General features: G+C 38.2%; 1 protein-coding gene across 13 annotated transcripts in view; it reads left to right on the top strand.

The window, feature by feature from the left end:
- TARBP1 (tRNA guanosine 2 -O-methyltransferase TARBP1) overlaps nt 1–22328 on the top strand; it is an 84657-nt gene that overhangs the window by 12549 nt on the left and 49780 nt on the right. For 5 of the 13 annotated variants that reach the window (XR_012414215.1, XR_012414209.1, XR_006697770.3 and 2 more), the window contains exons 5-12: nt 953–1005; nt 2658–2755; nt 6179–6314; nt 7257–7353; nt 8772–8861; nt 16380–16518; nt 18364–18463; nt 20304–20476. Coding sequence is in view for 10 of the 13 variants with exons in the window: in XM_045391542.3 (XP_045247477.2) it covers nt 953–1005; nt 2658–2755; nt 6179–6314; nt 7257–7353; nt 8772–8861; nt 16380–16518; nt 18364–18463; nt 20304–20476 (886 nt within the window). In the remaining 3 variants the exon portion in view is untranslated. Of the gene's footprint in view, nt 1–952; nt 1006–2657; nt 2756–6178; nt 6315–7256; nt 7354–8771; nt 8862–9020; nt 9176–16379; nt 16519–18363; nt 18464–20303; nt 20477–22328 lie in introns of those variants that run through there. The other 8 variants (XM_045391550.3, XM_073994547.1, XM_073994712.1 and 5 more) reach the window with 8 other exon arrangements.

Genomic DNA, 22328 nt, shown 5'->3' on the forward strand with positions numbered 1-22328 from the left:
CATGTTGGCTAGGCTGGTATCGAACTCCTGACCTCAAGTGATCCACCTGCCTTGGCCTCCCAAAATGCTGGGATTACAGGCGTGAACCATTGTGCCTGGCTGCTGCTGCTGCTGCTTTTTTTTAAAAGAATGATTGAATTTATTTCTCAGATAGTGATACAATTTTTTTTTTTTTTTGAGACAGAGTCTCACTCTGTTGCCCAGGCTGGTGTGCAGTGATAAGATCTTGACTCACTGCAACCTCTGCCTCACGGAATTAAGGGATTCTTATGCCTCAGCCTCCCAAGTAGCTGGGACTACAGGTGCATGCCACCATGCCCGGCTCAGTTTTGTAATTTTAGTAGAGACAGGGTTTTGCCATGTTGGCCAGGCTGGTCTCAAACTCCTGGCCTCAGCCTCCCAAAGTGCTAGGATTACAGGTGTGAGCCACCACACCCAGCCTAAGTCAGTTTTTTCTAATTGTTTTAATATGTGCTATGGTGTATTGATATGCATCATGTTTCTACATTCTATTATTTGTGTACTTCACGTAAGCTTGCTTTTCTGACCAGTATCTAATAGTAATTTTTGAGTATAATTTTTTCCTCTTTATCCTCTAGGCATAGGGGCTTCAGTTTTCTCTTGAGTATCTTTTTGGTTTTTCTGTCATTACCTTTATTTTCTAGCATATGTTTCTTCTTTGGATTCCTTCCTTCTTTCTTGACCCAACACATGAACTCTCTTCTTAGTATGGCATACATTTTAATCAGGTGGGAAAATTCTGTACTTACTTTGTTTTTCTGGTAGAATTAAGCTTCCCCTCCAGGACCATCAGTAAATTTCGCCTGCAGCATAAGAGATCAGCTTTGCTTATAGCAGGTCTTCTGTAAGCCTTTGTAGGATGTTCAGTCAGGGAAGCTGACTTCAAAATTGCATTTACAACTAAGTTTCAATTATGTGTCTTTTTTTTTAGTTTATTATTGGACCATTAATGGATGCACTTTCAGAGAGCTCTCTGTATAGCAGGTAAAGAGACATTATGTTATGATGTATTTGATACATTTTCATATTAGGAGACCTGACCAGATTGTTTAATGCATTTGGCACATACGGTATGTTGCTGAATAGACAGTCAAGTTTTTCTTATCGTGTGGTCCTTTTCCTGTTTGTTATTCTTGCATTCTGATTTGCACCAAGTGTTTCTCCTTTCTTTTTTCTTGTTTCCTTTTTTCTGCCTTGAGCTCCTCTATTCTTGGGCTGTTGGAAACTGTCTTCTGTAGCTCACTTTCTTCTCCCTATTGCTGCTTTCTGCCCTCTTGGAAGTTGTAATGACTTTGGCTAACCAATGCTTTAAACTTATTTTCCTTTTTCTTTTAACTTAGTTTCAGACTTACAGAACAGTCTTGAGAATAATCCAAAGAATTCTCATTTCCCGTTCGTCCATATTCCTCAAATGTTAATATTTTACTGCATTTGCTTGATCGTTGCATCTCCCTGTGTGTGCCTCTTTCTTAGCTTTGTCTGCTGACCAGACTTACTTATTTATATCTTTTCCAATGCCTGTCTGTGCGTCCATCCATTCATCCATATTAAGAACCATGAATTCACACCAGGACGTCCAATTTCAGTTCAGTACTGCAGGGTTCATTCTAACCTTTTCCTTTCCATATCTGGCAGTGGCTGCTTTTATTCATCCTGTCTCTACTTATAGGCCACAGTTATGTTTTGAAAAGGTTGACAGTGAGAAGTTTGTCAGGATTGTACCTTAGCCTCATTTTTTTGAGCATCATTTATGACTCTTGAATTCTCATCTTCAAAAATCTCCTCTGCTCTTGAAATTGTCTTTCTAATATTAACTAAATTTATAGTTGCATCTTGAAACAGAGCTACATCCCCCCACCAGCCAATTTCTTGAAACATTTTTAGTCTGTGCCACATTATATTAATATTTAGTCCTGTTTAATAATATTGAAAGAGCATAGCAACGCTTGATTTGCTAATTATTTTTAGTTTTCAAATAACTCATTACTATTGAATAGTTTTCTGTAGCAATTAGACAGCTGGAGAGCAGTAAAACCAATGAAAAGATCTTGGTGTTTTCTAAGAGTTGACAAACACATTTATTATGAAATGCCTTCAGTTTTCTAGCACTAATGTGTTCGATTAGCAGATAATGTTCCTGGAAGAAACATATAGCAGAAAAAATGTGACTTTAGTAGATGTTAACAATTAGATGCTCTTGCAAAAGTAATTTATTACTAATATATGTCTTTGTTATGAATGTTACTTCTTTTATTTTAGACGTAAAGATTTAAAGTCATTGGATTACATGTTGGGAACAATAAAATATAATTTAAAATTATCATTTCAGGCTCTTATTTTTTATGATACTATTTAGCAAGATTTATATATGTGGAAGGGAAAGTGTCATAAAAAGGAAATCCTCAGTGTAGTAGGTTATTATCTCACGTCCGTTTTCCTACAAGGTCCTGATGTTTCTATAATCAGAAGGATTCTCAGAATTTTACTGAAAAATGAAATGCAGGTTCAGAAAAATAAGACTGTCTGATTGTTTTATTGTTGAAAGACTTTTGGGCCATGGTCTATTTAGGCTAGTTTCAGTGTAATCACTTGTAAATAAATGTTAAATATTTGTTTTCCCCCATCTCTGTTTGTAGGTCCCCAGGCCAGCCGATAGGAAGCTGTTCTCCATTGGGACTGAAATTACAGAAGTTTTTAGTCACGTATATTTCTCTTCTTCCAGGAGACATAAAGAGTATGTGTCAGTAAAGGGTTTTTTTATAATGCATTAGCTTACAATTTTTTTTTTTAGCAAATTGGTTATAAGCACCATCAACTATTATAATAAATATTTTCAAAATGGTTTCCTTTTCCAGGATATGCATATTTTCTCAGATTCATACAGTGTCTTTTTTTGAGTTCACACTTTAGTCATTGTGTATGACATATTACCAGTACTGGCATGAGTAGCATGGAGGTAATTTTAGAAGGTGTGCTGCAATTTAGCCGTCTTTTCTAATTGTCTACTATTCAGTTTCAAGAATTAGTAAACTATATTCAAGAAATAGGGAACCTGGTTTTAGGAAAAAGTAGCGAACAGAATACTCATTGTGGCAAGTTGTCCCTTTATAGATATTAACTTAGGAAGATAAGAAAGAAAAAATAAGCCAGGTGCAATGGCTCCCGCCTGGAATCCCAGCACTTTGGGAGGCCGAGGCAGGCAGATCACCTGAGATCAGGAGTTTGAGACCAACCTGGCCAACACAGCGAAACTCCGTCTCTTCTAAAAATACAAAAATTATCCGGGCATGATGGTGTGTACCTGTAGTCCCAGCTACTTGGGAGGCTGAGGCAGGAGAATCACTTGAACTCAGGAGGCGGTGGTTGCAGTCAGTCGAGATTGTGCCACTGTACTCTAGCCTGGGTGACAGAGCAAGACTGTCTCAAAAACAAAACAAAACAAAAAAGCACTTGTTTTATGTAAGACCTTGTCCTAGCGCCATCCCCATTCTTCAGGTTCATTCTAATGAGGTAGGTGGGAAAGCAGAGCACAAAAGCCGTGTGATTTTTGTTTGCTGGGCAGCAGCAGGACCTACTCTGCTTTGTGAGTCCTTGTGTTACTCCCACCTTTGTGATTTATAAAATGAGCCTAGGTATGAAATATGTATTTTTTTTCTTTTGTATTTAATCTGGCAAATAGGATGACAAGATGGCCAACGGTAATGTCTATTCAAACGTCAGAAAAAAGGGAAAATGTGGTCTGTATACCATGACTTCAAATTTATAGAAAATTGATTGTTTTGATTACTTTTTCTTTAAAAAAATGAGTTAATGGAGAAGATGGAGAAGATAACTATTGGAGTCATCCTCTTTTTTTTTTTTTTTTGAGATGGAGTCTTGCTCTGTTATTAGGCCGGAGTGATCTCAGCTCATTGCAACCCCTGCCTCCTGGGTTCAAGCGATTCTCCTGCCTCAGCCTTCTGAGTAGCTGGGACTACAGGCGTGCACCACCACACCCAGCTAATTTTTGTATTCTTAGTAGAGACAGGGTTTCACCATGTTGGCCAATATGGTCTCGATCTTTTGACCTCGTGATCTGCCCGCCTCGGCCTCCCAAAGTGCTGGGATTACAGGCGTGAGCCACCACACCCAGCCTAGAGTCATTTGTTAGTTTGGTAGATTTCAGGAGTTTAATTAAGCATCTGGGCTGCAGCCACATGGGGATGAATTTATCAGCCACATTGCTGCCTCGCATGTCAGTAGCACACGTGAGTGAAATGATGTCGGTCAGAGCTTCCCAGAATTTGAGAGCCAGGTGTTTGTGGTCCAGGACCAGGCATATCACAGATGCTTGGTAAATGTGTTGAGTCAATGCGAAACGGAAACTTGGCCATTGCCATCTTCCCAGTGTCATGAGTGAAGTGTTAGGCAAAAGATGAGATTTACTGGATTTAATTAGTGCAAATGGAAGAAAGAAAAACTGAGGCCAGGAGTTCAAAAAGAGCAATTAAAACTTTCATTCACAGTCACTTAGTCATTTTTCAGTCATGTTTCCAGTGAATATCTTCTGTGTATTCTGAATGTCTTTCATACTAGGTATTTCAAAAGATAGAAAATACACATAATGTCCTTTTAGGAGCTTCTGAGGATTTCTTCAAAGTCATTCTACAACTATGTGAGAAAACACATTTTCACTAACTGCATGAGCTGAGGGTCCTTAACAAATCACACATTAGCAGAGAGGACAGAATGAAGCAGTATCCCTTTGTATCTCAAAATAGAAATATAAACGATAGTAATTAAATCCAAGGTAGTCAAGAAACAGCCTATGAGAAAGATGTTACTGTTTGCAGATACTAGAGGCTACTAACCATCAATACTTCCTATCCTGTTTTTCCTTAACATCTCAAATAGAAGAATGGCTTCTAATCATAAACAATTTATCTTTTACCGGCCAGGTGTGGTGGCTCACGCCTGTAATCTCAGTACTTTGGGAGGCTGAGGTGGGCAGATCACCTGAGATCAGGAGTTTGAGACCAGCTGGCCAACATGGCCAAACCCCATCTCCACTAAAAATACAAAAATTAGCTGGGCATGGTGGCACATGCCTGTAATCCCAGCTACTCGGGAGGCTGAGGCAGGAGAATTGCTTGATCCCGGGAGGTGGAGGTTACAATAAGCCAAGATTGAGCCACCGTACTCCAGCCTGGGCAGCAGAGTGAGACTCTGTCTCAAAAAAGAAAAGAAAAAATTACCTTTAAAAAAAATATAGCTCCATGGGTATCAGAATCCCTATAGTATAGTAGAATACTTATCTTACTAAAATAGAAATGAAATTAAATTAACTTTCTTTTACAACGGCTTTATTGAGATAGAATTCACCCTTTTAAACCATTTGATTCAGTGGTGTTTAGTGTATTCACAAAGTTGTACAGCCATTACCACTGTCTAATTCCTGAATATTTTGATCACCCTCAAAAAGAAGCCCCAGGCGTATAAATAGTCACTTCTCATTCTCTTCTACCCATAGTTCCTGGCAGCCACGAATCCTCTTTGTCTCTATAGATTTGCATATTCTCAACATTTCATATCAGCGGAATCATACAATACGTGGCTTTTTATGTCTGGCTTCTTGCACTTAGCATAGTGTTTTCAGGGTTTATCCATGTTGTGGCATGTATCATCAGCATTGCATTCCTTTTTGTGGCTGAATAATATTTCACTGTATAGATATTTCACATTTTGTTCATTCATTTCATTGGTAGACATTTGGATTGTTTTCACTTTGACTATCTGAGTAATGCTGTTATGAATGTTCATGTACAAGTTCTCTTGGATATATACCTAGAAGTAGAATTTTCAGTTCTCTTGGATATATACCTAGAAGTAGAATTGCCGGGTCATGTGGTCAGTCTGTTTAAGTTTTGGAGGAACTGCCATACTGTTTTCCACAGTGGCTGCACCGTTTTACGTTCCCTCCAGCATTGTGTGGGGTTCTGGGTTCTCCACATCCTCCCAGTTCTGATTATTGTCTGTCCTTTAGATTATAGCCATTCTAGTGTGTGGGAAGTGGAGCGTCACCGTGGTTTTCACTTGTATTTCCCTAATACCTAATGGTATTGAGCTTCTTTTCATGTGCTTATTGGCAACAATGATAATTTAAAACTTTTTCTTTCAGGTAACTTCCTATTGAAGTTTATTCGGAAGATGACAAGTAGGCATTGGTGTGCTGTTCCCATTTTGTTTCTATCTAAGGCTTTGGCAAATGTCCCAAAATATAAGGCCCTGGGTATAGATGGGCTTCTTGCTCTCAGGTAATTTACTCTGAATATGTACTTGTATGGTTATTTGCCATGACTTTCCATCAATGTATATATTTTTCCCTCTGCTTTAATCTACAGTAAATGGAAATAGTTAATATTGGCATTGGGATGTTTGAGCTCTTAATTTTACATAAGAAAAAAATTAAAAAAATATATTATTCATATAGTTGAACTTACTTTGTTTTACAAATTACTGGTTTAAATGTGTATTGATGATATATGCTGTTGAATTTTGACCTCTTTAAATAAGGCCAGTAAGTTTTTTTTTTTTAATTTGTAGGTAGAAAACTAAAGATAAAATATCAAACAATAATATTTAATAGAAAGTATTTCAAAAATGTTGGTAAAAAGGAATTTGAGGAGATGAAAAAAAGAAAAAGTATTTCAGTAAATATAAACTTCTTTAAAAGCATCTTCATTTATAGTTTTGTGTGTGTGTGTGTGTGTTTTTGAGCTGGAGTCTCGCTCTGTCACCTAGGTTGGAGTGCAGTGGCGCGATCTCGGCTCACTGCAATCTCTGCCTTCTGGATTCAAGCGATTCTCGTGCCTTCGCCTCCTAAGTAGCTGGGATTACAGGTGTGCGCCATTACTCCCAACTAATTTTTGTATTTTTAGTAGAGATAGGGTTTCACCATGTTGGCCAGGCTGGTCTCAAACTCCTGACCTCAGGTGACCTGCCCGTCTCAGCCTCTCAAAGTGCTGGGATTACAGGTGTGAGCCACTGCGCCTGGCCTGTAGTCTTATTTTTAAGAGACTTGTTTCATAGTAAAATTGAGCTCTAATAGAGGCCACAATGGGAAATAACAGCTTTGAAATTCTGTTGACTTTCTGCATTAGAAATTGTAGATGTTATAAATCAACTTGTTGATAATCACAAATTATCAGAATTGTCTTTGGGAATACGGAACTGCATTTTTTGTGTTTCGATGTCAGGGATGTTATTCATTGCACTATGATCACACATCAGATTCTTCTGAGAGGGGCAGCCCAATGCTACCTTCTTCAAACAGCTATGAATTTGCTAGATGTGGTAAGTTTCTCTTTTGTTACTTCCATTTACAAGTCTTTCTTAGTGAGTGGTTGTGCAGAAATGAGTTAACATAGCAGACCTATGACACTACCATTAGAAAGGCCTGCTTGTAAGGTTGGCCCTTGGCTGGCAATGGGACCTTGGATTTTGGGAGGATTTACACTATCCTAACTGCTAAGAGTGGCTTATTGTATCTAAAGTGTTTGTTCAATGTGGTTTATGCTGAAAACCTGCTTTCTTTCTGGGAGTCTGGAATTTCGGTATGTATGAGGCAAAAGGTACCTGCATGACCATGTTCCAGTAAAAGCCCAAGGCACTGAGTCTCTATTGAGCTTCCCTGGTAGACAGACTTTCACTGTGTTGTCACAGCTTGTTGCTGGGGGAGCTAAGCGTGTCCTGCGTGGCCCACTGGGAGAGGATTCTTGGAGCTTATACCTCGTTCCCTTTATACTTTTCCCCTCATCTTCCCCTGTATCGACATTCAAGGAATATATATGGTGTATATTCTGTGCTTTTTACAAAGCCTCAATAAACATTGCTTACTACAGGGGTCAGCAAACTCTTTCTGTGCAGTGCCAGGTAGCAAACATTTTTTAAGCTTTGCAGCTGGCTTTATGATCTGTGTTGCAACTTCTGAACTAAATAAACAGGCGTTGGCTATGTTCCAACAAAACTATTTACAAAACAGGCCGTGAATAGTTTTTGCCAATGCCTGGCCTAGATAGAGCAAGGTATCTTCATTCAAGATGCACAACCTTAAGGGAATGAAAGACTTAGGTGGTTTTCTTAGTCGGGATCATTTTTATGGCATTGAAAATAATCACTTTTTTTTTCTGAGACAGTTTTGCTCTTATATCCCAGACTAGAGTGCAGTGGTACATTCTTGGCTCACTGCAACCTCCGCCTCCCAGGTTCAAGTGATTCTCCTGCCTCAGCCTCCCAAGTAGCTGGAATTACAGGGCACCTGCCACCATGCCCGGCTAATCTTTGCATTTTTAGTAGAGATGGGGTTTTGCCATGTTGGCCTGGCTGGTCTCGAACTCCTGACCTCAGGTGATCCACCCGCTTCAGGCTCCCAATGTGTTGGGATTACAGGTGTCAGCCGCTGCGCCTGGCCTCACATTTTGATTGAAAGTAATTTCTTCTTACAGAATTTTTTTTTTTTTTAAGATTGTGACCATCTTTAAGATAGTAACGTCAATTTTAAGTTAACATGGTATCTTCGTGTTAAAAGTTGAATAATATTTTCTTTTTATTTGCTTTCTTTTGATTTAGCTAATGATACTTGCTTTCTTTTGATTTAGCTAATGATAACCTACTTTAAATAGTATTAATTGGTTGCCTCCACAGTGGTTTTAGTTTATTCAGTTAAACATTTTAATATGAGTAATTTTTAAAATCTTTTCTGCCCTGCCCAGGAGAAAGTGTCACTTTCTGATGTCTCAACTTTTCTCATGTCTCTGAGACAAGAGGAATCCTTAGGACGAGGAACTTCATTGTGGACAGAGGTGAGATTGAAGATAATTTAATAAAGTCTTTGAAAACTATAAAAAAATGATTTTCTTAATGAATTTCTGAGTAACCATTTATATAAAATATAATGATTGCTTTGTTATCTGTCAACAGAGACTTTGAAATATTGTATATTTGCTTTGAGTGGACTTAACTAATTCTACTAAGATGCTTATGGAGAGGTGGGAGAGAGGAAAATGTTTGCAGTAGAGGTAGACCTATTTAGAAGAAAATCTTTACTTGCTAGTGGGCAGATCTCAACTCTGGATGAGATGCATTAGGAATAATGACGATGTTAGACTCAAACACAGTAAGTGACACAAACTCCTCTTTCTCTTTTTTCTGTCATTGAATGGCTCCTTCCTCTCCCCCGTTGTCCAGTCCTTAACGTTTTGGTAATTCTGAGTTTGTTCTGACTTTTTGCATCCAATTCATCATGAAACCCTCCTGTCTCATAAACATCTTTCCTCTTCTCCATGCCCCACTGTGGCTCTAGCTCAGACCCTCCTCATGTGAAGCCCCTTGTGATGATGTCTTGTTGATGTTGCATCCCTGGCGTCCAGGCCTCTTACTATGCCACCCTTTTCCTCAGGACTCAGGACTCTTCAGGGCCAGCCTCCTCCCTCTTTTTGTAAACCACGGGATTTAGTTTATATGACTGAATTCAGTGCTTATTTGTTATGTATGTGGTTGAGTTCTGATCTTTGTCCCCTCTGGGTTTTACAGATTTTGAGAAATGAAGAAGGGGCAAGTTGTGGCCTTTAAAAAATGGGGTTTTATTTTCTTGATGCATCTAATTATATGGAATTTGAAAAATGTGGAACAGGCCGGGCGCGGTGGCTCAAGCCTGTAATCCCAGCACTTTGGGAGGCCGAGATGGGCGGATCACGAGGTCAGGAGATCAAGACCATCCTGGCTAACACGGTGAAACCCCATCTCTACTAAAAAATACAAAACACTAGCCGGGCGAGGTGGTGGGCGCCTGTAGTCCCAGCTACTCGGGAGACTGAGGCAGGAGAATGGCGTGAACCCGGGAGGCGGAGCTTGCAGTGAGCTGAGATCCGGCCACTGCACTCCAGCCTGGGCGACAGAGCGAGACTCCGTCTCAAAAAAAAAAAAAAAAAAAAAAGAAAAATGTGGAACCATATAAAGAAAATAGAAATGATCTGTAATGCCTACCATCAAACTAGATTCATATTTTTTTGTTTAGTTTTTAATTCTTTTTCCCTATGAATATATGTGTTCTCTTACTTGCTTTCTCATTATAGATAAGTATATGTGTATTTACAATAATACATACAATCTTTCTAAATATAGATTGAACTGTTTTAAATTTTATTTTTTTGTATTCACATATATATGAGCATTTTAACATGTTGCTAAGTAATTTTTCAAGATGTAGTAAAAATTCAGTTGATTATATCTTGTAAAATTTGTTGAACTAGTTCCTTTTCTTGGACTTTGTTTCAAAGTTTTTGCTTTTATAAATAACATTGGGCTGGACGTAGTGGCTCATGTCTGTGATCCCAGCACTTTGGGAGGCTGAGGCGGGCAGGTCACTTGAGGCCAGGAGTTCGAGACCATCCTGGCCAGCATGGCAAAACCCCGTCTCTAATAAAAATACAAAAATTATCCGGGCATGGTGCTGCATGCCTGTAGTCCCAGCTGCTTGGGAGGCTGAGACAGGAGAATTGCTTGAACCCGGGAGGCGGAGGTTGCAGTGAGCTGAGATTGTGCCACTGCACTCCAGCCGGCATGACAGAGTGAGACCCTGTCTCAAAAAGTAAATAACACTGGGAGGAACTTATTCCTATATGTTTTTATTTATACCTGTTTTTTAGGATAAGTTCATAAAATTGAATTTTGCCATATTTCAACATTTTTATATGTTGATATAGATTGAGAGAGCTTTCAAAGTATGACAGTGGACATCCACTTTATCTACAGTGATACAATACCAAATGTATCAGCATGTTAAATTCTTTGCCACTTTGGTAGATGAAACACAGCATTTGGTGACTTTATTGCATTATTCTGATGACAGTTTTTTAAGACATTTTTTCATGTCTTTGTAGTATTTGTTCTGTGAATTGTCTATTATTGTCCTTTCCCCATTTTGTTTTGGGATTTTGACTCTGTCTCAAAAAACAAACAAACAAAACAAATAAAAGGGTATTGACAAGTTGTTACACCCATTGCAAATAATTTTTTTTTTTTTAGTTCCTTTTTAAAAAATTTAGCTTTGCTCGCTGAATGGGTAATACATTTATGTGATTTGAAGGTTAAAACTGTTGGTCAGAAGTGTCTTATTATTGTTTTGCTCTTCTATCCTGCCTTGATCCTTATCCTACCCCACCCCATCCCTAAACAAAGGTGTTTTTGATATAGACTCTGCTTACTACCTTGCAAGTTTTCATTAAAATATGTATTCATAGTGATTTCTTTATCTCAGTAGGCAAAGACCCTTCTTAGCCTTTTTTGTAAAGTAAAGCTTGCATAGTATTTTGTAAAGTAAAGCTTGCATAGTATTTTGTAAAGTAAAGCTTGCATAGTATTCCATCTGGTGGTTATACCATTGTTTATTCAACTTCTCCCATTGCCGAACTGTTGAGTTGTCCAGTCTTGTGGCTTTTACAGACAATGCCACAATAAATGAATAGTTGGCAGGTACATCTGCAGAATGGAGTCCTAGAACTGGGATCAGTGGTCAGAGGTTGGGTGACTGGGTAATCTTTCTGGGGATTGCCCAATTTCTGTCCATAGTTTCCATATGGCTGCTGTAATAAATTACCACCAGCTTGGTGGCTTAAAATAACATACATTTATTGCCTTACAGTTCTGGAGGCCAGAAGCCTGGAATCCGTTTCACTGGTCTGCAATTAAGATTCTGGCTGGCCTGTGCTTCCGTGTAGGGGCGAGGCCATTTCCTCATCTTCTGGAGCTGTATTGCTTGCATTTCTCGGCTCATGGTCCTTTCTCCATCTTCAGAACCAGCAGCCTGGCTTCTCAAGATCTCTGCTTCATCTTCATATCACATTCTTCTCTTCTGTTTCTGTGGCCGAATCTGCCTCTGCCTTCCTTTTATAAGGACACTTAGGATTACATTGGACCCCCTCAAATAATCCAGCATAATGTCCGCATCTCAGAATACTTAATCTGCAAAGCTCCTTTTGCTGCATAAAGTAACATTCACAGGTTCCAGGGTTAGGACCTCGGTATCTTTGGGGCCTACCATAGGGTTGCAGGAATTTCACAGGGTATGATAGTGCCTGTTGTGAAGCAGGATTTTTTACCAATCTGGAGGATGGGAAAGGGCATTTCAGTGTAATTATAATTTATCATTCTCTTATAGTTTGTAAGTTCGGGCATCTTTTCAGTTTCATTTTGATTTTTGATTTTGTTTAGTTTTTTTCCCAGTAGCTTTTTACTCTGAAAAAATTTTAAAAATTCTTAGAAGGATGTAATGAACTCTCATCACCCACCATGTATGGTCTTTTTTTTTTTTTCTGAGACAGAGTCTCACCCTGTTGCCCAGGCTGGAGTGCAATGGCGTGATCTTGGCTCACTGCAACCTCTGCCTCCCAAGTTCAAACGATTCTCCTGCCTCAGTCTCCCAAGTAGCTGGGATTACAGGCACCCGCCACCATGTCCAGCTAATTTTTGTATTTTTAGTAGAGATGGGGTTTCACCATGTTGGCCAGGCTGGTCTCAAACTCCTGACCTTGTGATCTGCCTGCCTTGGCCTCCCAAAGTGCTGGGATTATAGGCGTGAACCACCGCACCTGACTGGCCCATCTTCTTTGACCTGGACCTCCTACTCTCCCTTCCTCTCCCAATGATTTTGAATCAAATCTTACCAAATCTTACTTTTCATCTGTAAGTATTTGAGTATGTACTGCTAAAAGATAAGGAGTTTAAAGGGCTTAAAAATAAGCCCTTATCACACCTAAAAAAACTAACAATATTTTTGAAATTTATTTTATTTTTGTTTGGTCAGATGTCCAATTTTGTTTGTTCGGGTATTCAAATAAAGCCTATTCACTGCAGCTAATAGGCATAGCTTTAAAATTGTGGACTGTAATCCGGCTGGAATTTATTTTGTTGTATGGTATCAGTTGTGAGGTTTAAAAGAGAAAATTCATGTAAAAATGCTGTAGGCTACCTTTAGCCCATATTAAATGTAAATATCTCCTATTACTAATAATGTCTTTTTGCCCTGGTTTAAGGGGTGAAGCGTTTGCCTCTTGTATTGTTTATTTGTTTTTAAGGAGCCAGCTGTTAGATTTCTTTGTCTGCTCCCCTTGATTTTTCGGTTCTGTGATGCTTCGGTGTCTTTTTTCATCTTTGACTCTCCTTTGGTTTGTTTTGCCTGTCTCCTGATGTCTTGGAGTCATTTGTTGAGAACTATGTATTGCACATCTCCCACAGGCCACGCACTGTGCTGAGTGTTGGGAATACGGTGGTCAGTGAGAGAAACACGTTGACTACCCTCAGGAAGCTTCTAGTTGGTGGTTTATAGCTGAATCCAGATTTCAGTTCTTTTTTGTTGGAAAGCACTTGCATATATGTATATATATTTTAGTGTAGATTCGACTGTATCCTATAACTTTTGTACATAGTGTTCTCATTATCTTAATACCTAGTTATTATGTTAAGTCATGTAAAGTCATTGATATTCAGTCATTTTAAACCTGTAGAAATGGCTTTTTTAATGTAGCTCACTCTAAATAGTTTTTTAATTAATAGACTTTATTTTTTGAAACAGTGTTTGGTTTCCAGAAAAATTAAACAGAAAGTACAGAGAGTTCTGACCAGGCATGGTGGCTCATGCCTATAATCCCAGCACTTTGGGAGGCCCAGGAGGCCAGATCGCTTGAGCTCAGGAATTTGAGACCAGCCTTGGTAACACAGCGAGACCCTGTCTCAATATATTTTAAAAATAAAGTAATAATGTAAAAAAAAAAAAAAAATACAGTTTCCACATACTCCCACACCACTCTTCCCATCCCTACATACAGTTTCCCCTATTGTTAACATTTTGTATCAATGTGGGTCATTTGTTACAATTGATGACCCCCATATTGATTACTATTATTAACTAATGGTCATAGTTCACATTAGGGTTCACTCTTCACATTGTACATTCCATGGGTTTTGACAGACATATCATACACAATAGTCTCCCTGCCCCCAAAAATTCTCTGTGCTCTGCCTGTTCATCCCTCCTTTCCCCCAAACCTTGGCAGCTGATCTTTTTACTGTCTCTAGTTTTGTCTTTTCCATAATGCCACATAGTTGGACTCATACAGGACATGGCCTTTTCAGATTGGCTCTTCTACTTAGTAATATGCATTTAAGGTTCCTTCTTGTGTTTTCATGGCTTGATAGCTCATTTTTTTTTTAATGCTGACTAAGACTTCATTATCTGGATGGACCACAGTTTATTTATCCATTCACCTACTGAGGGACACCTTGGTTGCTTCCAGGTTTTGGCAGTTGTGAGTAAAACTACTGTAAACATCTTTGTGCAGGTTTTTGTGTGGACATACCTTTTCATCTTATTTGGGTAAATACCAAGGAGCACAGTTGCCAGATTGAGTGATAAGATTCTGTTTAGTGTTATGAGAAATTGCCAAGCTGTCTTTCGAATTGTACTAGTTTGCATTCCCACCAGCAAAGAATGAGAGTTCTTACTGCCCCACATCCTCTTCAGCATTTGGTTTGTCAGTGTTCTGGATTTTAGCCACTCCAATAGCTGTATAGTGGTGTCTTACTGTTTTAATTCCCAATTCCCTGAACATAGATGAAACTGAGCATTTTGTATATGCTATTTACCATCTGTATGCCTTCTTTGGGGGAGGTGTCCAGTTCTTTTGCAAATTTTTAAATTAGGTTGTTTGTTTTCTTATGGTGAGGCTTTAAAAGTTCTTTGAATACTTTGGATACCAGTCCTTTATCAGATACGTGTTTTGCAAATATTTTCTCCCAGTCTGTGTCTTGTCTTTTCATTCTCTTTATGTGTCCACATAGATTTTTGAGACTTGTATTTTAATGGGGAATCAAGGGAGCCTGCCTACCCAGAGACTGCCATTTAAATGTCATTTTAAACGATAAGGCTGACATGAAAACTCTTTGAAGGGAAAATATTCTGAATTTTGTGACAGATTTGATAGAGGGAAAGAAAAGTATCAAATATGAATTAGAGTTTAGTTGTCAAAAATAATTTTGGTACAGCAGAATCATGCCTGTGGAAATACAAGCTTTGAAAAGCCTCGCATATTTTACAGCAATAATTAGGAAACGTAGTCTGGCCAGTTTTAGAGGAATACAAAGAAAAGTGTATACTGTTAGAAGATAAATACCGGCTGACCTCACTGTTAGACAGATAATATCTTAAGATTATCCGACTTGATAAAGACCTACACAGAACAACCTCTTCTAGCGTTATTGACCTGCTCACTCATTGTACCTGTGTGGTGTCTTTTTAGTCCTGACCACTTCATTCATCCAGAGTCATTCATCAGTTTCGTCTTTGGTCGAATGATGTATTCTTCCTTTGCCTCCTTGTAGTAAACTTTGGATAACCCTAATGGACACAAAAAATAATTTTTCAAAAATGCTTACTTTTTAGAAAGACTCATTTCATTATTATTTTCTTCATATTTAAACTCAGTTATTGAATTTGCTTATTAAGACATATTATAAAAAGGAAATTGAGAACATATTTAGATTTTAAAATTTAAAACAAAAGTTTGACCATTACATGTGACCAAAGATGAGTTGTGAAATTATGTGACTTTTATTTGCAAACCTTCTAAGAGATGTAATGGAGACGGCCTTGGACAATGTTTCTCTTTTAAATTAATATACAGTATTTTAATATGCGTGTATGATAGAAAATAAACTTGTGAGGAGGGTAGGAACTTTGATTATAACTTAATTTTCAAATTCTACCTTCTCTCAACGATAAAACTTCTTGTTTTAGCATGTGAAGCTGGAAGAAGTTTTAGTTGAAGGTTGTAATTTGTTTTATGTAATGCATTATTTTTTATAGAGATCTTTACCTCATTCAAATGTACATTTTATATAAGGTATGTTAGAATTTCTTGCCTGTTAATGAAGTTTATACATTCTTTGAAGGAGATTAGAAAACACATACACACACACATATATATATGTGTGTATATATGTCACATATATATGTATATATACACCACATATATGTATATATCACACATATATCACACATATAGTACATATATGTATATATCACATATATATCATATATATCACATATATAACACACATACATATACACATACATACATATATACACACAGTTTTTTTGTTTTTACTGTCTGTGGAACTCAAGTATGCTAGTAAATGGTTTATTACTTGTATTCAATTATTTAAATTCAGTTTATTGTGAAATAAAGAAAATTGGTTTAAGGAGATTAGAAACCCTTTGTTTGGTTAGGTTTTTAAAATAAAGTAATAACTGTTTTCTCTTCCAGCTGTGTGACTGGCTACGTGTTAATGAAAGCTATTTTAAGCCATCCCCAATGTGTAGCTCCCTTGGACTTCACAAGACATCTTTAAATGCTTATGTGAAGAGCCTTATTCAAGAGTATGTTAAGTCATCTGCTTGGGAAAGTAAGTCTGCAATCATTTTTATGGATTGTTATAACCAAAATATTTTAAAGAACTTTTAACTAGTTTTTCAGACCCAGAGTTAGGCTTTATGAAATATATGATGATTTATTGATGCCAAACTTGTATTTCAGTAAAATAATATGAAAAAAAAACGGAAAGATACTGTCTTCTAACTTGTATTAATACTTTATCTCTTCTGAGACTTGAGATTTTAAATTACTTTATGTTTAAGGAAGCTAATAAGTTGCCAGAGTTAAGAAGTGGACAAAAGTATTTATTTATTCTACAGTTACTGGGTCCCTGTGAACTAGATACTGCAGATATGGCTTTGGAGCCTCTGTAGTGGAAATATGTGCATTGGAAATATGTGTTTATCTTTTTCGTTTTTAAAGCACTATGTTTAGTATGAACTGATTATGAAAAACAATTTTAAACAAAAGCTGTGTTTAAAAGGATAGTTTTGTTAGTTTCTTTTTCAGCAGATACTTTGCAACATCAATTTTACAAAAATCCTTTCTTTGAGGAAATACGTTAGACATTAGAGAAGCACTCTTAACAGATTCATTAATTAGGATTCTTTTTACATTCCTAATGCTTCCTTTTCATTAAAGTCATTGGTGATAATTTAGGAAAATTGCATCTTCGAATTTAACATGTCTTAAATTTCCTAGCTGTGTCTCACACAAAGTCATTTTCATCTCCTGGTTTCTCTAAGCTGACCATGGACTAGGTCTTAAATGATGAGATAATTATCCTTCCAAAATGCATGAGTTTATGCTTCTTGGAACATTTGTCTTTTGTGTTTTTAGTCTTTTTTGGTCTGTCCGTGTCTAGTAAATGTCCTATGCTGTTAACATTGGAAGATTATTTGAAGTAAATATGTTAGTCCCTACTAAAGTGGACATACACTGGGGGGTCAGATAGAGGCCTGAGAGGCCATGGCCTTTGTGTCTTCATTTAATCTCATTGCTGGTCACATTTTAGGGAAGACTCATTTCAGCTGAAATACTAGAGTTGCCTCTTACCGAGTTACCTTGCATCTACCGTTGCTTCCTCTGCAATATCTTTTCCACATGGTACCTAGATAAATCTTTACAAATTTTGATCTTAGACATTTTTCCTCCACTTCTTTGTATAAGTTCCTTTTAACCTTCGGTGGCTTCCTGTTGCCTTTAGGGCAGAGACAAAGGTCCTCTGCATGGCCTGCAAGGTTTCCTGGTCTCTGTTCTCTGCCTGTTTATGCCCCTTCAGTTTTTGCTACTCCCTGTCACGTAGTGCACACCTGAGCATACTTCTGTTTTCTGAATATGGCATGCCTCCTTCTGCCAGAAGACCTTTGATGTGCTCTTCCTTCTGTCTAGAAAGTTCTTACGTCCCTTCATCTTTCCTCTTGAGTTGTCACACTCAGCCCAATTGTCATTTCTTCAGGAAAACTTCCTCTTACTCTCCAGATAAGGGCACATCTTCCCAGTGTAGACTCCACTAGCACCATTTACTTCTCCTTTATAGCCCTCACTATAATTGCAATTTTCTATGTATTTATTCTTTGATTAATGCTTTTCTCCTGTACACTGAATTCCGTGAGCACAGGAACCACTGTGTCTGCAGCACCCAGGTAATTGCATGGCATGTAGCAGGTACACAAATTTGTTTTTTGTTCATGTGAAATAGATACGTATAATAATGAGCCATGCTCTAGGGTGTTCTACTGTATTTCATCTCAGTTGTATTTCTCTCATAATTTAATAAGGCATAATCATTTAGTGGGGTTTTTTTTTTTTTTTGAAGCATCATCCTTGAAGGATTTTGTTAATGCTTTGCCAACCTTAACTATTGTTATTTAAGCAGGAGAAAACTGCTTTATGCCTGATTGGTTTGAAGCCAAGCTTGTTTCTTTGATGGTCTTGCTGGCTGTGGATGTGGAAGGAATGAAGACTCAATATAGGTAATTGTTCTATAATTGAAAAGAAAACCTATTTTAAAAAAATCCTGATCAGAATTATGATGTGTATTCAGATTTTTGAATGATTTAAGTGAGTTGATCACAAGGTATTAAGGGAGCGTACTAGAACATTCACAGTATACCGAAGAAATGTTTCAAGTTAATAACAAATAGGAATAAAGGCATATTAGTGCTTTTAAATTGGTAAATTAAATGTTAAACTTAACAATTTAATGTTAATTAGATGGCTGGGCGCGGTAGCTCACGCCTGTAATCCCAGCACTTTGAGAGGCCAAGGCGGGCAGGTCACCTGACATCAGGAGTTTGAGGCCAGACTGGCCAACATGGTGAAACCCTGTTTCTACTAAAAATACAAAAATCAGCCGGGCGTGTTGGCACATGCCTGTAGTCCCAGCTACTAGACAGGCCAAGACGGGAAGCTCACTTGAACCGGGCGGCGGAGGTTGCAGTGAGCCAAGATTGCACCATGGCACTCCAGCCTGGGCCACAGAGTGAGACTCTGTCTGAAAAAAATTTAATGTTAAATTAGAGAAGATTAAAAAACTATATACAATAATCACTGGTTTTATATCAGAATATTAGAAGTGGATTACAAGATTCCAGTGTAAGTTTAGGTAAAGAGATTTACTGGATTTGACTCCTTTGTACAATACATAATCTAAAAAAATAGTAATAAAGATAAAACAATCTTATAACAGTCTTATTTATATTTTGTGAGAATGGAAGCAGATCAGTTTTCACTAGATTATAGTTTTGCAATAAGCAGCATCCTTAGGTAGATCTGGTAGGATATTTGCATGGTATACAGTAAATTTGATTTACACCAAATCTCTTTTCTAGACAAAGATTTTGTACAGAAGTTGGTTATCTAGCCTGGGAAAATAAGTGAGACCCCGTCTCTACAAAAATTAAAAAATTAGCCGGGCATGGTGGCTCACACCTGTGGTCTCAGCCTCTTAGGAGGCTGATGTGGGAAGATTGCTTGAGCCTGGGAGGTTGAGGCCACAGCGAGCTGTGATCACACCGTAGCACTCCAGCCTGGGTGCCAGAGTAAGACCCCATCTGGAAAAAAAAAAAAAAAAGTTGGTTATAACAGTTTTTAATGAATGCTTAGTTGTTTTTGTTTGTTTGTTTTGGATTTTTAAAACATGTTCTATTTCCTTGACTAACTTATGTTTGTTTTGGTTTTATATTTTTATATTATGGAAGCAGGGTCTCATCAATTTAATTTACACATAAATTGGGTATAGGATTTCCTTCCTGCTGGTGCCTGGCATTGAGGACGGTGGTTCTTCCCTGTGCTTTCTTTTTTTTTCTTTTTCTTTTTTTTTTGAGACGGAGTCTCGCTGTGTCGCTCAGGCTGGAGTGCAGTGGCCGGATCTCAGCTCACTGCAAGCTCCACCTCCCGGGTTCACGCCATTCTCCTGCCTCAGCCTCCCGAGTAACTGGGACTACAGGCGCCCGCTACCTCGCCCAGCTAGTTTTTTGTATTTTTTAGTAGAGACGGGGTTTCACCAGGTTAGCCAGGATGGTCTCGATCTCCTGACCTCGTGATCCACCCGTCTCAGCCTCCCAAAGTGCTGGGATTACAGGCTTGAGCCACCGCACCCGGCCCCCTGTGCTTTCTTTAGTGAGTCGTTACACTCGGGAAAGCACGGACCAGAAGATGAGTCCTCATAGCTGCTGGTTGTCTGGGTCTTTCATGAGAGTAACTTTGTCTAATTGGATCCGTTAGCTAACCAGTTTTCACCCAATTATAGGCGGGAAGCAATTTGCTTACGCTTTTGAAATGGTTGATTTTGGCCTGTCTTTTAATGTCTAGTGGAAAGCAGAGAACAGAGAATGTATTGCGGGTATTCTTAGATCCTCTTCTGGATGTGCTTATGAAGTTTGGTACCAATGCCTACATGCCCTTGCTGAAGACTGACAGATGCCTCCAGTTGCTGTTGAAGCTGTTGAACACATGCAGGTTGAAAGGTTCCAGTGCCCAGGATGGTGAGGATAAGTTGTTTCTCTTGGTGTCTTGCTTGATGCAGCATTGGTATTTAGAGTGAGAAGAAATTTCTGACATTTTAAAATAGAAAACTTAACTCAGTAAATAATGTATTGACAATCTCCCAGTGGCGCTGGGGATACAGTGTTGAAGGAGCAACCATCTGTTCTCGTGAGTTGACATTCTAGTGGTTTACATGCGTTGGTTACTATAATGTAATTTCATTTGCTTTTTAGAAAAATTTATGCGTGCTTATTGATTTCCAGACCATTTTAAATGGTCACTATTTTGTATATGTTTAAGCAGGGTCCATTTCTGATTGCCACTCTGCTAAAGCATGAGAGTGGCAGTGATTTTATAATTGCTTGTCTTTAAATATGTTCATCTTTGAGTACCTTTTAAGTAGAAAATACTTCACAGAGAAAGTTAGTGATAATAGGTAGAAGCATTGAGCTCTTTCTTCTCTCCTTAAACTAAGGTATGTAAAACAGCAGTTGAAAACCCATAGACATCAGAGATGAGCGTAGCGACAGGTGAACCTCCCAGTCCTTCCTGACCAGCGTCATTTGCAGTTTTAGAAATTTCCTATTTAAAAATTCTAGAGGAGCATTAGTATTAGGGTAAACCTGAGAATAAAATTGATATGATTATATTTGAATATATGCTTATGAAATATCCTGTTTTTTTATAATGATAGTAGCAGAACCAAATGCTATAAAAATACAGTACATTTTTAGAAGACTTTCAACTCCTTAAGGGCATACATTTGAATTCATTGGAGCTGTCCTGATTATTTACTCCTATGCTCAGTGCTTTCAGTGTAGAACTGGCTCACACGTGCCCTTGAAAAATTGCCATAATTTTGGATACAAACAAAATAATGTGTGATATGTAAGTTATATATAAGTTAGGATGCAAAGTAATTAAACACCTGTGTTCTCACGTGCAACCTAAGAACGAATTTACCTGTTTAGTGCCCTCCTGTTACTCTTTGTCTTCCTGTTTTGACTTTTATTACATCCATGCATTTTAGAAAAGGATTTTTAGCACATATATAGATATTTCTCAACAAGATATTATTTTTTTAACTACTTTATTGAGGTATAATTGACATGTTAAAAGGCGTTACATATTTAATGTACACAACTTGATGAATTTGGGGATAGGTATACACCTCTGAAACCGTCACCACCATCAATGCCATAGACGTATCTTTCACCTCCCAAAGTTTCCTCCTACTCCTATTATTATTACTCTTTGTAATAAGAAGACTTAACCTAAGATCTTCCCTCTTATTGAATTTATGAGTTAGAGATAGAAACTTGGGAGTCATTAACATACAGGTGGTATTTAAAGTCCTGAGACTGGATGAGAGTGTTAGGGTAGCAAGTGTAGATGGAGAAGGGGTCCAAGTACCTTGGGGACGCCAATGCTAGAGGTTAGGGAAGTGAAGAGGAACAGCAGAGGATACCTAGGGGAATTCATAGCCAGAGAGGAGGAAAACCAGGAAGCCAGTGAAGAATGTGTTTCCTGAAGGAGGGCAGTATCCCACACCAGAGGCTGCTGATGCCCTGACGGAAGGACTGGGAATTGACCGTCCAATTTAGCAACATGGAAATCAGTGGCGACCTGGACGGAAGCAATCCGGGGCAGTGGTAGGGGCCGCTCAGGGAGAGAAATGAAAATAGTGAGTAAAATAGCGAGTTTTTTGTGTGGAGGGGCAGAGGAATGGGGCCGTTGGTGGTGAGGAACAAGAAGGTTTTTTGTTTCCTTAAGAGGTGAATATAACCATGTGTATGTGCTGTTGGAAATGATTTCACTGTGGGAGGTTTTGAAGACATAAAGAGGTGGTAT

The sequence above is a fragment of the Macaca fascicularis genome, chromosome 1, assembly GCF_037993035.2.
Source record: "Macaca fascicularis isolate 582-1 chromosome 1, T2T-MFA8v1.1".
Classification (NCBI taxonomy): Eukaryota; Metazoa; Chordata; class Mammalia; order Primates; family Cercopithecidae; genus Macaca; species Macaca fascicularis.